The 12,948-nt window shown below is 42.9% G+C and overlaps 1 protein-coding gene across 6 annotated transcripts in view; it reads right to left on the bottom strand.

The window, feature by feature from the left end:
• Nucleotides 1-12,491, bottom strand: part of LOC121495863 (cyclin-dependent kinase inhibitor 2A-like) — a 32,331-nt gene extending 19,840 nt beyond the window's left edge. For 2 of the 6 annotated variants that reach the window (XM_041763907.1, XM_041763906.1), the window contains exon 1: nt 8,491-8,863. In XM_041763907.1, coding sequence (XP_041619841.1) covers nt 8,491-8,838 — 348 coding nt within the window. In that variant the 5' untranslated portion in view covers nt 8,839-8,863. Of the gene's footprint in view, nt 1-4,991; nt 5,009-7,400; nt 7,749-8,490; nt 8,864-9,473 lie in introns of those variants that run through there. The other 4 variants (XM_041763908.1, XM_041763910.1, XM_041763912.1 and 1 more) reach the window with 4 other exon arrangements.
• Nucleotides 12,492-12,948: the final 457 nt, after the last annotated feature.

Raw genomic sequence — 12,948 nt, 5'->3', positions numbered from 1 at the left:
GGCACTCAGGGAAAGAAGCACACCCAGTTCAATTGTACATGAATTACTGGTGAATGACTTTTAGCAGACCATACAACAACTTATCTGAACCCCACTTTCCAGTCTATAAAATGAGGAAATAAAACTCTAAATCAGAAGAATAATGTGACAATTGAATGAGATTATGATAGTTGATGTGCTCTATCATTGTTAAGCTCCTTATAATTATTTTGAAGGAAAACAGAAAGCCAACTCTACCATAGGCTTTTGGAAGAAAGTTTCAATAAGCTTGTTTCAAAAATCAATCTTGTTTTAGGTTACATAAAACATACAATTATTCAGCATGTAAAGTGAATGGAATAAAATTCGAAATATCCCATGTTATTTGGACATTTAACAATTATTTCAAAGTTAAATATACTATTTGTTCTACAGGTGAGAAAGATTTGCAACTGGGGGGAGTCATTGTTCTTTGGATCGCTGCTGTTTCTTTAAATTGCATGCAAGAGTTGTACAGTTGCTGAGTCAGATGATCTGGCAGGCTCAGAGATTCAGAGCAAGAAAATGGTGGCACTCAAAAAAAAAAAAAAAGAAAGAAAGAAAGAAAGAAAGAAAGAAAGAAAGAAAAGAAAAGAAAAAGAAAGCAAGCAAAACATAAGTTTCCCTAATTTGCCAGCAAAGTAGGTATAACATTAGTTAGACAAATTGTCCTTTAAAGTCAGAAAACTTATAATTTGGAAGGCATAATATTTTAGTCTTTCTTATAATGGCTAATTATTTTTTAGCTTATATTATTTATACATATTTCCCCTCTGGCCATTGTGCTTTTACAGAGATACAAAGGCCCATCATTTTGTCCACAAGTGCTTTATTCTGTTATGGCTACATTTTACTACAATTTTGCCTTGATTGATAAATATAACTTAAACCTGTGAAATACTTCTTGGTTTTGTTTTTCCTCTTACATAATTTTAGACTGTCCTGTTTACCAGCCTGGTTTCTGGTTTGGATAATAAAATGAAATGAAAGAAACCCTTTATTATCTACCTAGAACTATTCATCCTATGTAAGCAGGGGATGTATACATAGGATGATGTATACATGTATGTATAGTGTCTCAAAAAGACAAGATATCATAAATGCTTTATGTGGAAATGTTCCATCTGGTCTTACAAGCTTTAACACGCAAGTATACCCTATTACATCCTTCCCCCCTAAATATGTTCTGATAGTAAAAATCTGGCATCTAAGAGATGATCTTCCAATTCAGATATGAAGGACCACATACCAATAAACAGTATCTTTTATTTATTAAAATAGCTCCTCCATTGATTACTCAGACTCCCACTGTCTTTCCTGGCACCCAGAGTGTGACTCTAAAATTTAAATGATACCTAAAAGCCAGGGCCTTGATTTAAAAATAAATAAGCAAAAATAAGGTTTATAAAGAAATATTGGCCATATTTGCCAAATGTGGTTGCAGAAAGGGTACCTGTAACAGAATCTCCCTCAAGTCCTTATTTAAAATGCTTGGGACCCACAGCAAATATGCTGAATTAGATTTTCTGAGAATAAACCCCAGAAATGTGTATTTTAAACAGCAGTCCAGGGAATGAAGCTGCTGATAACCTTTGCCATAGTTCTTTGACTTCTCACTAATCTCATGCTTAAATTGAGAAAGTAGAGGCATATTTATTTACACCACTCTGCACAATTTTATTAGTTTCAGTTTGTTTAAGAGATTACATATCTTTGTTCATATAGTTGTGAACCTCTACAAAACCTTTCTTCCTACTAGCTTTGAAACCATTTAAGTAAATTCTGAGCTTGTTCTTTCTTTCTTTTCTTTCTTTCTTTCTTTCTTTCTTTCTTTCTTTCTTTCTTTCTTTTTTGTGACTAGGTATTTGTTGAAGAATTAAAAAGTCATTTGTGATACAATTTTTATGCTTTCCTGAACAGAGCATTATGTGACTTACAAAATAAAAAATATAAATCAACTTATTTTTTGAAGCACCTCTGAGGCATTGCAATTTTCAGTCTTGTGGTTGATGATTTTATTTTTTTCCCTTTTATTATTTCTTTCTGATTATGTAGGTCTGCCCAATTGCAGCAATCATTCTAGGGCTCCTGAAATAAATAACTGCACTGACAAGCAGAGATTTTCTTCAATTTTCCTTTGTCTAAAAAACAAATGCTACTGACACTAAGTTCAACAATTGTCAATATACATGTTTTTGCTGAATACACATTGAAATAGCATTAATTAGGACATGGTGAATCTGTGCAGGTCCCAAGTTGGTGGGCATTTTCTAGGATGGAGGAGAGCCTTATAAAGTGACCTTCTTTCTCCTACTGAACAAAGCCTGTATTTATCCCCAAGATTTTCTCCATTGGTTGGCCTTCTGTCATAGAATTGATCTTGTTTTAATACATACTGACTTTTTTTCGTGGAAAAAAATTTTTTTTTCAAATGATTTCATTTGAATGTTTTAACGGAGGAGAAGTTCTCAAACAGGAAGAAAGCTGCAGTAGGAGAAGAAAACAGTTGAGAGAATTGGAGGCAAATTCTTCATCACTGGAAAAACACTGCGGGTTAGTCTCCAAGCCATCCAGTGCCCCAGACAGGAGGACAAAAAGGAGGAGGCCTTTTCAACACGCTTTGGTGGCCACTTGGAGCCCAAAGGATTGGCTACCTGGCGCGGAAGGGACACTTTCCCCAGGGTGTCTCCCAGCGAACCTGGTTCATTCTGCTCCCTCCCTTCCAGAAGAAAGGCCTAGCCAGTTCCAAGCTGGGGAGGTGACCTAGAGACGTCCTCTGTCATAGCCTGCACCTGTCCTGAATCCAGAAGGCCACCTAGGACTCTGCCGGCCCTCACTTCCTCGTCCACCTTGTGACGCCCCATTCCCGCTCCACGTGTAACCCCTGGTCTGTTACTCTGATCAAATCTTACCTGAGGAAATAGTTGGGGTGTGGGGCGAGGCCCAGGGGCGGCTAAAAGCAGAAGGGGTGCGTTCGCGGAGCGGAGTGATCATGGGACAGTCCTCTCAACTCTTGCTAGAGGGTTCTACCCCAGCTGCCAATCTAATTTCTGGCTTCCGCAGCGTCTCTAGGAATTGAGAGGGTGGAGAGGTAGGGTCCAGAGGGGCGGTGGCAGCAGCCGGGAGGTGGGGGAGGCGAGATCCAAGTAGCTTGGGGAGTGAGTCTCGCTTCCCCCTGGCGGGCTCTCTCTGGGGTCCTGGAGAGGCCCCTTGTAACCCTTGCCCCACTCTGGGAGGCGGTGAGCCCTATCTTGAAGAGGTCCGGAGAAGACTAGTGAGAGGAATTCCGCAAAGGGTGCAAGTTATGTGACCAGAGGCCTAAGACCCGAGCACTTGGAAAACAAGCACAGCTATGCATTTACCGTCTAGGTAAAAACGAAGTAGGAAGTGAACAGGCAAGGGCATGCATCAGTCCTGAAGTCACAATGCTTTCCTGCTTTCCCCAGATCTTACAAGAACCTTCTTATATAGGATACTTGCACAACTGGTTCCTCACTGCCTCTCCCAGTCTAACGTTAAGCAGGCTCTAGTTCATCCCTAATGTGCATCATTTCAGGCTTCAAAAATGGTATATATACATATATATATATAATAAAAAATATACATATATTTTTACTGGTGATGGTCATGACACTTTGTAAAACTCAGAAGTATAAGGAAGAAATTAAAGATTACCAATCCTAGTCCCCCATCCTAAGGAAAGCACTACAGATATTTTGGTACATAAAAGAGGTGTGGAGGTGTGTGGGTGTGTGTCCAGAGAGAAGAAAAGAGAAAAAGCAAGAATAAGTATTGTTTACTATTTTGAATCTTGAAAAATCACTCAACTTTATAATGTAATCATTTCGAGTTCTATTAAATATTCTTTAGAAATATGATTGCCTATTATATGCCAGAGTCCAGAATATTCCAGACCATTATTCCAGAGTATGGTTTTGTGCCACAACTTAACATGTTATTGCTCAAATTTAAGGTAATTTTCAATTTCTTGCTACTATTTATCTATCTGTATTGATCTTTGTCATAATATTTCCTTCTCTGGATGATGCCTACACAGAGAATAAATGAATAAGAATGTGTGGATATTTTTTTCTTACTAAAATTTTTTTTAAAAAATTAAGCTCTATGACCTATGTGGGGCTTGAACTCACCACCTCGAGATCAAGAGTCACATGCTCTAGGGACTGAGCCAGCCAGGTGCCCCCAAAAATGTGTGGATATTTTAAAAATTCTTCATACCTACAATAATAATGTCCCTGCCATTGGAGTGTTTAAAAAATGCACTAATCTTATTAGTCAATAAACAGACACAATATTAGTGACCATTATGTGAGAACAAGAATTTAGAGATCTGTAGCTTTTAAAAAAAGCTATTCAATACTATAATTTTATACTTAGAAAGTGAAAGAATATCCATTGTTTACATAGCTTATTTTTTAAAAAAATTTTTACATAGCTTAAACTGTAGAAATAAAACACCACAAAAATATTTTATCAGGTTAGATTTTGTAGCAGACAGGATTCTCTGGCCTAAGGTATTTTAGTATGGGGGGGGGGCAAGTGAGATTGTTATACTTCTCAAAAAGGATGAAAAATGAAAAAGGATAAAAATACTGGGTCAAGTGTTCAGCCTTCCTTTAAGAAAGTATTTTTGAGATGATTTGGATCACTTTTACTAATAAGAGCCATTCGCATATTGGAAAAATGGTATAGCTTAACTCTACCATGGTAGTTACTAGTGATGAACTAACACATAACTAGCAGACCTATAAAATATTATGGACATAGGCAAGTTTATTTCCTTACTGCCTTAGGATGACAATGGATTTTTTAAAATTCAAGAGTCCCCAGAGAAGTAAATGAATATTAAGTTTTGGTGACTGAAAGTGTCATTGTTTCTTTAGAACATACGACAACCCAGGAATCATGTTCACATTGGGAATAAAGGTTTATGCTAACTGTATAGTGCTTACCTTGAGAGAACGCTTTGCTGTTAAAGGCAATAAAAAAAAACATAAGGGTTCCCAAATAGTAGTAAAGAAATAAATACTTAATATTATAAAAATAGGACTGTTTTGTAAACACACCAAGGGAGAAGTAACAAATCAATTAATGTAATTCATCAGGCATGTGTGAATAAGAAACTAGTAATATGGAATTTTATTATATGCATTTTCCAGCCAGATAAAAATAGAAAGTCATAATGAACACAGTTGCAGAAATTTTAAAAATAAAAAATAATTACACCTTATATATTTGTATTAAGCAATTCATACAAGTAATTTTTTAGCATTTTGGTCCTTAAGAAATTGTATGAGTCCCAACTTAATTACCACCCACATATAGTCTTAAGTCAGTATAACCATAGGCATAATATATATTTATATGAAATTTAAAATCATACATCACTTATAATTAATACTTCCATTTGTCATACTTATGTGTATAATTTCACAAATGAAGTGGGATAATTGCACATATTCTTAAAACATATTTTATTCTACTTAAGTCATGTGTTCTGTCTTCAGATATTTAATAAAAATTGGGCTTTTCAAGTAGTCAATATGTTTTTAAATAACTTCACATATTATTCCTAAAAATTGATTTATACAAATAACAAGAAATGAATGGCTACTTTCAATGAATCTACTATTTTTATATTTTTAACATTTCATAAAATATATAAAATGAATATGGTATGTAACATAAAGTAATTACACTATTACATTGTGTATTCTTAAAATAGAAAACATGTAATTATGATATTTACATAGATTAAAATTTTCTACTCTTATTATAGATTTCAAGAAACAATCTAATAGTTAAAATAGCTTTACATAGAGAGTAATAGTAACAACTCTGATATCCAAAAACATGTGACTAAACCTTTGCTGGTAAGAATAAAGCACCATAAAACAAACAAACAAACAAACAAATAGGGTCTTGTTAATGTTTTAAAATGGGACTGAAGTTAGGTCCAGCAAAATGCTATGAAATCTTGTAATAGCTCTTACTAATTCTTTTAAAAAACTGAACTTTCGTAATAATATGAAAAAAATGTGTATTTACCCTGTAAGTTGTTTGTAAATTTTTTAAAGATCTTATTTTTAAGTAATCTCTACGCGAACGTGGGGCTCGAATTTTCAATCCCCAGATCGAGTTGCCAGCTCTATAGGCTGAGTCAGCGAGGCGCCCCTGCCTGCAAATTTTAGTAAATTGAGGCACCTAACTAAACACCCGTAGTTTGAACAGTTTCACATTTACATGTCAAAGGCCTATTAACGTAACAATAAAAAAACAATTCCTCTTCTCCTGGCCTTTGCTTTTTCAAAATATCTATTCCCGGGGAAATGGGTACCACAAGTAAGGTCACCAAAATGAAGCCTCATTAAATTGCTTTCAGGTTTATATCCAAATTCTAACTAGGATCCTGCCTATTGTAGTAATATGTATTTTCAGTTAATCTGGTCATAGGAAATTACACGGAGTAAAGATTCGTCTGATGGGAGGACAAACCTCCCTAGGATTTTGTTTTTCAAGAAGTAGGCCTCATTTTTAAAAGAAGTGTTAATTGTGGCCTGAGATGATTAAAACATGATCGGTTGTGATTTCTCAGACTCACCACCGTAGGTCTATTTTTGGCTAAACATTTTGCTAAGCATCATCCCGAGCAGTTTGAATCTGTTAGGGTTCCAAATAGGAGATCGCCACCTCACTACCACAGCCCAACCAACTCTCTATTGACTGCAGAAGCAGTGTTTGCTTCTTCGATCAGTGTTTCTATTTCGAGAAGTCAAACCATGTGCTAGCCCCCCCCTCCTCCCGCCCCCAACATCCTCCACTACGGTAAGGAGAGAGGGCTGACCTGGCAGGGGAGAAAACAGGTGGCCCCCACAAAACCAAGACCGTTAGTAAGCCCTTCCTCCAGGGCGAAATAAAGTGCCCTAGAAACACACCTTCTGTGTGTGTGTGTGTGTGTGTGTGTGTGTGTGTGGTGGAGGTGGAGGTGGAGGTGGAGGTGGAGGTGGAGGTGGAGGTGGCGGTGGTGGCGGCCTGTGTGTTTACTGACTCCCACCCAGGAAACTCAGGAGTGACTGACTTCTAAGGTGGCGTTAGAATCTCCCGGCTCTTCCCGGAGTGTCACGGGACCGAGGAGGTGTGTGAAGGGGGCTCCGGGCTTAATATATTGGGGGTACCGCACCTTTAAGTAAGTGTAAGCCGAACGGGGAAAGGGGGCAGAGAGCTTCCACCCCTAGAAACCCCCTTCTCCGGTCCTGGTCTGGAAGCTGGTTTATCTGCGTTAAATCAAACCGAACAAAATCTTCCAGAGGCCGAGTGCGTCCGGGACTGCTGCGCCCGGGGCTTCTGGAGGCCTTTCTTACCTGCTCTTCGAGGATGCGCTCTGCGACGGCTCCTCACTAGCTTTAGCACCAGGGCCGCTGCGGCCCGCACACCCGGCGCTGCCCACTCACCCGCGGGCCGCGTGATCCGCACCACGAAAGCCCTCACTCGCGGCGGGCCCCCAGCGCGCCGAATCCGCACTGTGATCAAAAACGCGCGCACCATGATCTCGCCGCCGCCACCGCCGCTGTGCTCCTCGATCGCTGCGCCGCCTTTGGGCATCAGCGGTAGGCAGCGCGGCGCCCGCCCCCCGGCCGAGGACGGGGACCCACGCACCGCCCCCCGCCCATCTCCGCCCCGCAGGCGCGCCCCCGCGCCCCGGCGCGCGCCCCCGCGCCCCGGCCTCCTCCGACCTCGGAGCCGCTCTGCGCCCGGCGCGCGCGGGAAAGGCCGGCGGAGGAGCCCGGAGCGCTGCGCGCGCGCGGGCCGCGAGCACCCAGGGCTCCCCTCCCTTCCCCCACCGCCTCTTTCCCGCCCGATCCGCGCTCCCCCCACCTTCCCACCCTCCGCGCGGGCGCCCCACGCGGTGACAGCTCAGGGGCCAGTCGCCAGGCGCATCTCCAGGCCCCCGCCCCCTCGCAACATTTGTCACCTGACACGACCGTAAGCAGGAACCACCGCGTCGCGGCGGCTTCCAGCCCGGCTCGCGCCCCGGCTCCCCGACCCCCCCCCCCCTTTTATTCCTCGCGCCACTCGCTGAGGGTCTAACATCTCTCCAGACCGGATTATCTAAAGGAGAAAAAGAAAGGAAAAGCAAGGTCATCTCAGCGCCGCGTCAGCCATTCAGGAGGCTGGATGTCGGTTTTGAAAGAAATGGCGCTAAGCTCCGCTTCTCGATTTGGGAAACGAGCGCAATTAAAGGAAACCGCTGCCTGCGGCGGGCGCGACAGCGGGACCCTGAGCGGCGGGGCGCGGGCGGAGCGCGGACCCGGCGCCCAGCAGGTAGGTGGGGCCGGACCCACGCCCGGGGCCGCGCCGGGTCGGGGCGCCCCTTCCTCTCTCTGCTCCCCGCGTCGCCGAGGGCGCGGGGCTGGGCGGGAGAGCCTGGCAGTTTTTATTTTCGGTTTTAACCTTCGAGAAGCGGCGCAACATCTGAACGCTTCTTCCTCTTTCCTCCGCCCGGGGCACTCCCCTCCCCCATGGGCTGCTCCCCGCTTTTCCCGGTTTCCCCGCGGCGGCGGATTCCCGGCCAGCAGCCGGCCTCCTCCTCCTCCTCTCCTCCTCCTCCTCCTCCTCCTCTCCTCCTCTCCTCCTCTCCTCCTCCTCCTCCTCCTCTCCTCCTCCTCCTCCTCCTCCTCCTCCCGGCGTTCCGACACCCCTGGGGACAGCGTGGTCCCGACTCGGCAGCGTGGTGGCCCTGCCCGCTGCTCCCTGCCCCCCCAGGGCCCCCTCTGTCCTTCCACGCCGCCGACCCTTCATCGCCGCCCGCCCGCCCGCCCCCTTCCCCGCCGTGGTCCCCTCCGCACAGGAAAAGCGGCGGAAGGAAAGGAAGCAGCAGCCTAGAGCGGGTGAGTCGAGGCTACAGAGGCGGCCTGAGGACAAGGAGCTCGGTCGCCGAGCGCAGCCCGGCAGGTCCCGGCTGCCCGGCTGGATGGAGCTCGGCCGCGGGCTCGCGCGCCCCGGCGCGGCGGGAAGTCGAGCCCCGGACGCCGCTCTCCGGCGGGCGGCGCTGACCCGGTGCCCCAGCCCCGGCGCCTGCTCTCAGTCGCGATCGATCTAGAGCCGCTCGGGCTGCCGGCGCGGCCTGGCCGGCCCGGCGCGTAACGGAGGATGTGGGACTAGGCCCAGCCTTCGCGGAACCTTGAAGATGGCCCGCCGCGCTGTGGCTTCTGCGTGTGCCCGGGCCTGGGGCTTTAGCTGCAGAAGAGGACCCAGGGCGTGAGAGCCCACAGGGCCTTCTGGATCAGGTGCCAAGCCCCTCGGTACGTGGAGAAAGTGAGCTCCCGAGAGGCCAGGTCTGGCGGCAGGCTTCTTCCCGTTCCCCATCCCTCCCCTCGTCACATGACCTAGCCGTCGACCAGGCCGGTTGGATGAAGTGAGACTTAGGTACCTACCAGTCTTAAGAAGCTGCTCGAAAGGTCAGGGTCTTCACTACGCATCTCTCCCCTCTCCGATAGGAGTGACTCAAACTTTACCGAACACTGTGTTCCGTGCTGGGGCTGCTTGCCTCTCCTCCGTCCACAGTGAATCCCCTTTCTTGGTCTTCATAAAGGGTAGCTCTGTCTCCTTCAGATCTCTTCTCAAGTTGCTGCTCAAAGACTCTTCCTCTTTCAGGCCCCATTTTATCACCGTGGTTTTTTGTTTTGTTTTGTTTTGTTTTTGTTGTTGTTGTTTTTTTCTGTGCGGCATTTAGCATATAGAGATTGTCTTATGTAACTGTTGACTTGTTTGTGGTTTGTCTCTTATGGTAGTCTATAAACTCCATGGGAGCCAGATCCTGCTGTCTTCCACTACACCAGTGACCCTTCCCCCGGCCCCCAAAAAAACTTCGTAGGGGGAGATGGATTAGTAAAAACATACATTTATAATGAGGGGATTTCATTGTATGGTACTGGAGAGTGTGGGTAGAAAAAGTGCTGCCCAGTTCCAGCATGGAATCCCGAGAAGTGGAAGACAGGGTTTCCAGGCAGGGAATTAGCTGTGGCAGTAAACCATGGTGGGTGACCGCAAGATTTGTATTGCACATCTCTTGAGATTATTAGTGTTCTCCAAAGAAACAGATGGAATAGGATGGGTGTGCATGTGCCTGCGTGTGTGATTTGTTCTGAGGAACTAGCTTACTGATTATAGGGCCTGGCAAGTGAAATCTGCAAGACAGGTAGGTGAGGCTGGAGACCCCGGGGAGGAGCTGATGTTGCAGTTTTGAGTCAAGAAGCCTAAAGAGAGAATTCCTTCTTTGGAAAACTTATCTTTTCACTTAAGGCCTTGGTGAGTCCCACACACATTATGGAGGATAATCTGCTATATTCAAAGTCTATGGATTTAATGTCAATTATACCTAAAAAGTGCCTTCACAGCAACATCTTGACTGGTGTTTGATAAAACAGCTGGTACTCTAACCTAGCCTCGTGGACACCTAGTACTAAATATCATATTATCCCAGTATGTCTGAGAGGTCTACCAAGCCTTAGTTTTCCAGACAAGTTTGAATTCAGAAATCTATCTGTATTAATTGGGCCTGTACAGCTTAACCTATAGCCATTTCATCTCCCCCCTAGACTTGTTCCAGGGTCAAGGGAAAATGCCCACTTCCAAGGCATGACATTTGAGTAAGAACATTAAGTAACGTCATTCTACAGTAAGCTCTGTGTTCAAAGAATATAAATTTTAAAATTTGAACTTAAATTCCATCTTGGTTTTCCCCTGCTGCCCAACACCTGTGTTTTGTAAGTTGTGGTAAGCAGGGGAATTCTGCGCAATTTTAATAGTACCGTAAGCAAAATACAATTATGAAGATGAATCTTTAGCAAAACAACCAGTTTGTGGTATTACAAAGACTTTTGGAATTACAAATGACTTTTGGCTATGTGCTCTTCAAAAAATGTATGATCAAGGATGCAGCATTAGTATGTGTACACACTTATACTTGTATTACTTATTGTATCCTCACAGTGGCCCTTTGAATTTGGGATTACCACTTCTATTTCACAGGTGAGAAAACTGAAGCCCACTGGCCAGCAAGTGCTTGGGCTGGAATCATCAAGAAGGGTTTGGGACTATAAGCCTTGTGTTCTTTCTGTTGTGCTAAAGGCTGGAGTCAATAGGGAGTGAGCTATCATTTGTGCAAATAGAGAATCAATGTGATTTTTTTTCTCTTTGCTCTTTTCCTGTGGCCTAAAAAACTGATCTCTCAGAACTCTCTTAGTTTTTTAATGGAGGAAAAATGTTTTCTATGTTGGCTCAGCAAATTCATCCTACAGGCAGAGATAGAAGAGGGTATTAGATAAACCAGTAGAAAAATGAGCAAAGAATACAATGGGTAGCTTATAGTAGAGCATATACAAATGGTCAGAAAAATATATGAAAAGATACTCAGTTTTACTCATGAGTAAAGAAAGGTAACAGAAGCAATGACATATCTATTGGATGTAGCAAAAATAAAAAAAAAGAAGTGATAATATTGGTAAAGTCATCAGAAAACAATCACAAACTATTGTAACTTGGTGTGATTGTTTTGGAAGGCAACTTTACAGTATTTATAAAAATTGAACATACGTGTCCCTTTGACTTACCGGTACCTCTCGTATAACTCATGTAAGTATGTAAAGATACACATACATAAATATGTGTATGGAAATATATACCACATTTGTAGTATGTGCATATATGTATGGAAAGAAATATATGTTATGCATGCATGCATATATTTGTATTTATGATATTATTTGTATTTTTATATATACAGATATATGTTTATATACATATGTAAAGATGTATGTTCCTTTAATTCAGAAATTCCACTCAGTAACTCATGCTGATATGAAAAGTGAAAACATATATATGCATATATACACTCATGTAATATTAAAGATAAAAACATATATACACATGGACATATAAGTATGGAAAGATTTTATACAGAGACATACATATGCATACACACTTTGTGTGTATATGTGTGTATGTGTGTGTGAGAGATGTATTTTTTTTTTTGAGAGAAGTAGATGTATTCTTAACCCTCGCAGTTTCTCTCCTATACATTTCTGCAGATAGTTCATATAAGGAGGCAAAAAAGATTCTGTATAGGATCATATATAGTAGCAAAAAAAAAAAAAAGCAAGAAAGGAAAAAGATTATGTGTTGTCAATATATTTCTTTTCAAAACTGAGTTTCATCCATAAAATACAAAACAATACAGCCATAAAAAATGAAGTGCATCTATCTGTCCTTATAATGGAAGTTGTTAAAGATCTATTACTAATCAAGGAAAACAAGTTGCAGAATAGTATGATCCCATTTATGTTTTCCCAATGCCAATGTGTGCATTGGGGGAGAGGTGTTTAAAATTATATGTACCTATGTTTCTGGAAAGTTAATTTAAAATTTTTATTTATTTTTAGGGATGCCTGGGTGGCTCAGTAGTTGAGTGTCTGCCTTCAGCTTGGGGTGTGATCCCAGGACCCCGGATCCAGGGATCCAGTCCCATATCCGGGTCCCTATGGGGAGCCTGCTTTCCCCTCTGCCTATGTCTCTGCCTCTCTCTCTCTCTCATGAATGAATAAATAAAATCTTTAAAAAAATAAAAATAAAATAACATTTTTATTTATTTTTTAAAAAAATTTTATTTATTCATGAGAGACACACAGAGAGAGGCAGAGACATAGGCAGAGGGAGAAGCAGGCTTCCTGCGGGGACTCATCCCAGGACCCCAGGATCAGGACCTGAGCCAAAAGCAGATGCTCAATCACTGAGCCACCCAGGCTCCCCATGAGCAAGAATTTTAAAGTAGCCACCACAAACATCTCAGACCTAGAGATTCTAATTCTGTAGACTTGATGGTCAATAAATCTAAATTTTAGAACATCTCTC

The sequence above is a fragment of the Vulpes lagopus genome, chromosome 7 (genome assembly GCF_018345385.1).
Source record: "Vulpes lagopus strain Blue_001 chromosome 7, ASM1834538v1, whole genome shotgun sequence".
NCBI classification, from domain to species: Eukaryota; Metazoa; Chordata; class Mammalia; order Carnivora; family Canidae; genus Vulpes; species Vulpes lagopus.
This window is presented reverse-complemented; position numbering and strand designations above follow the sequence as displayed.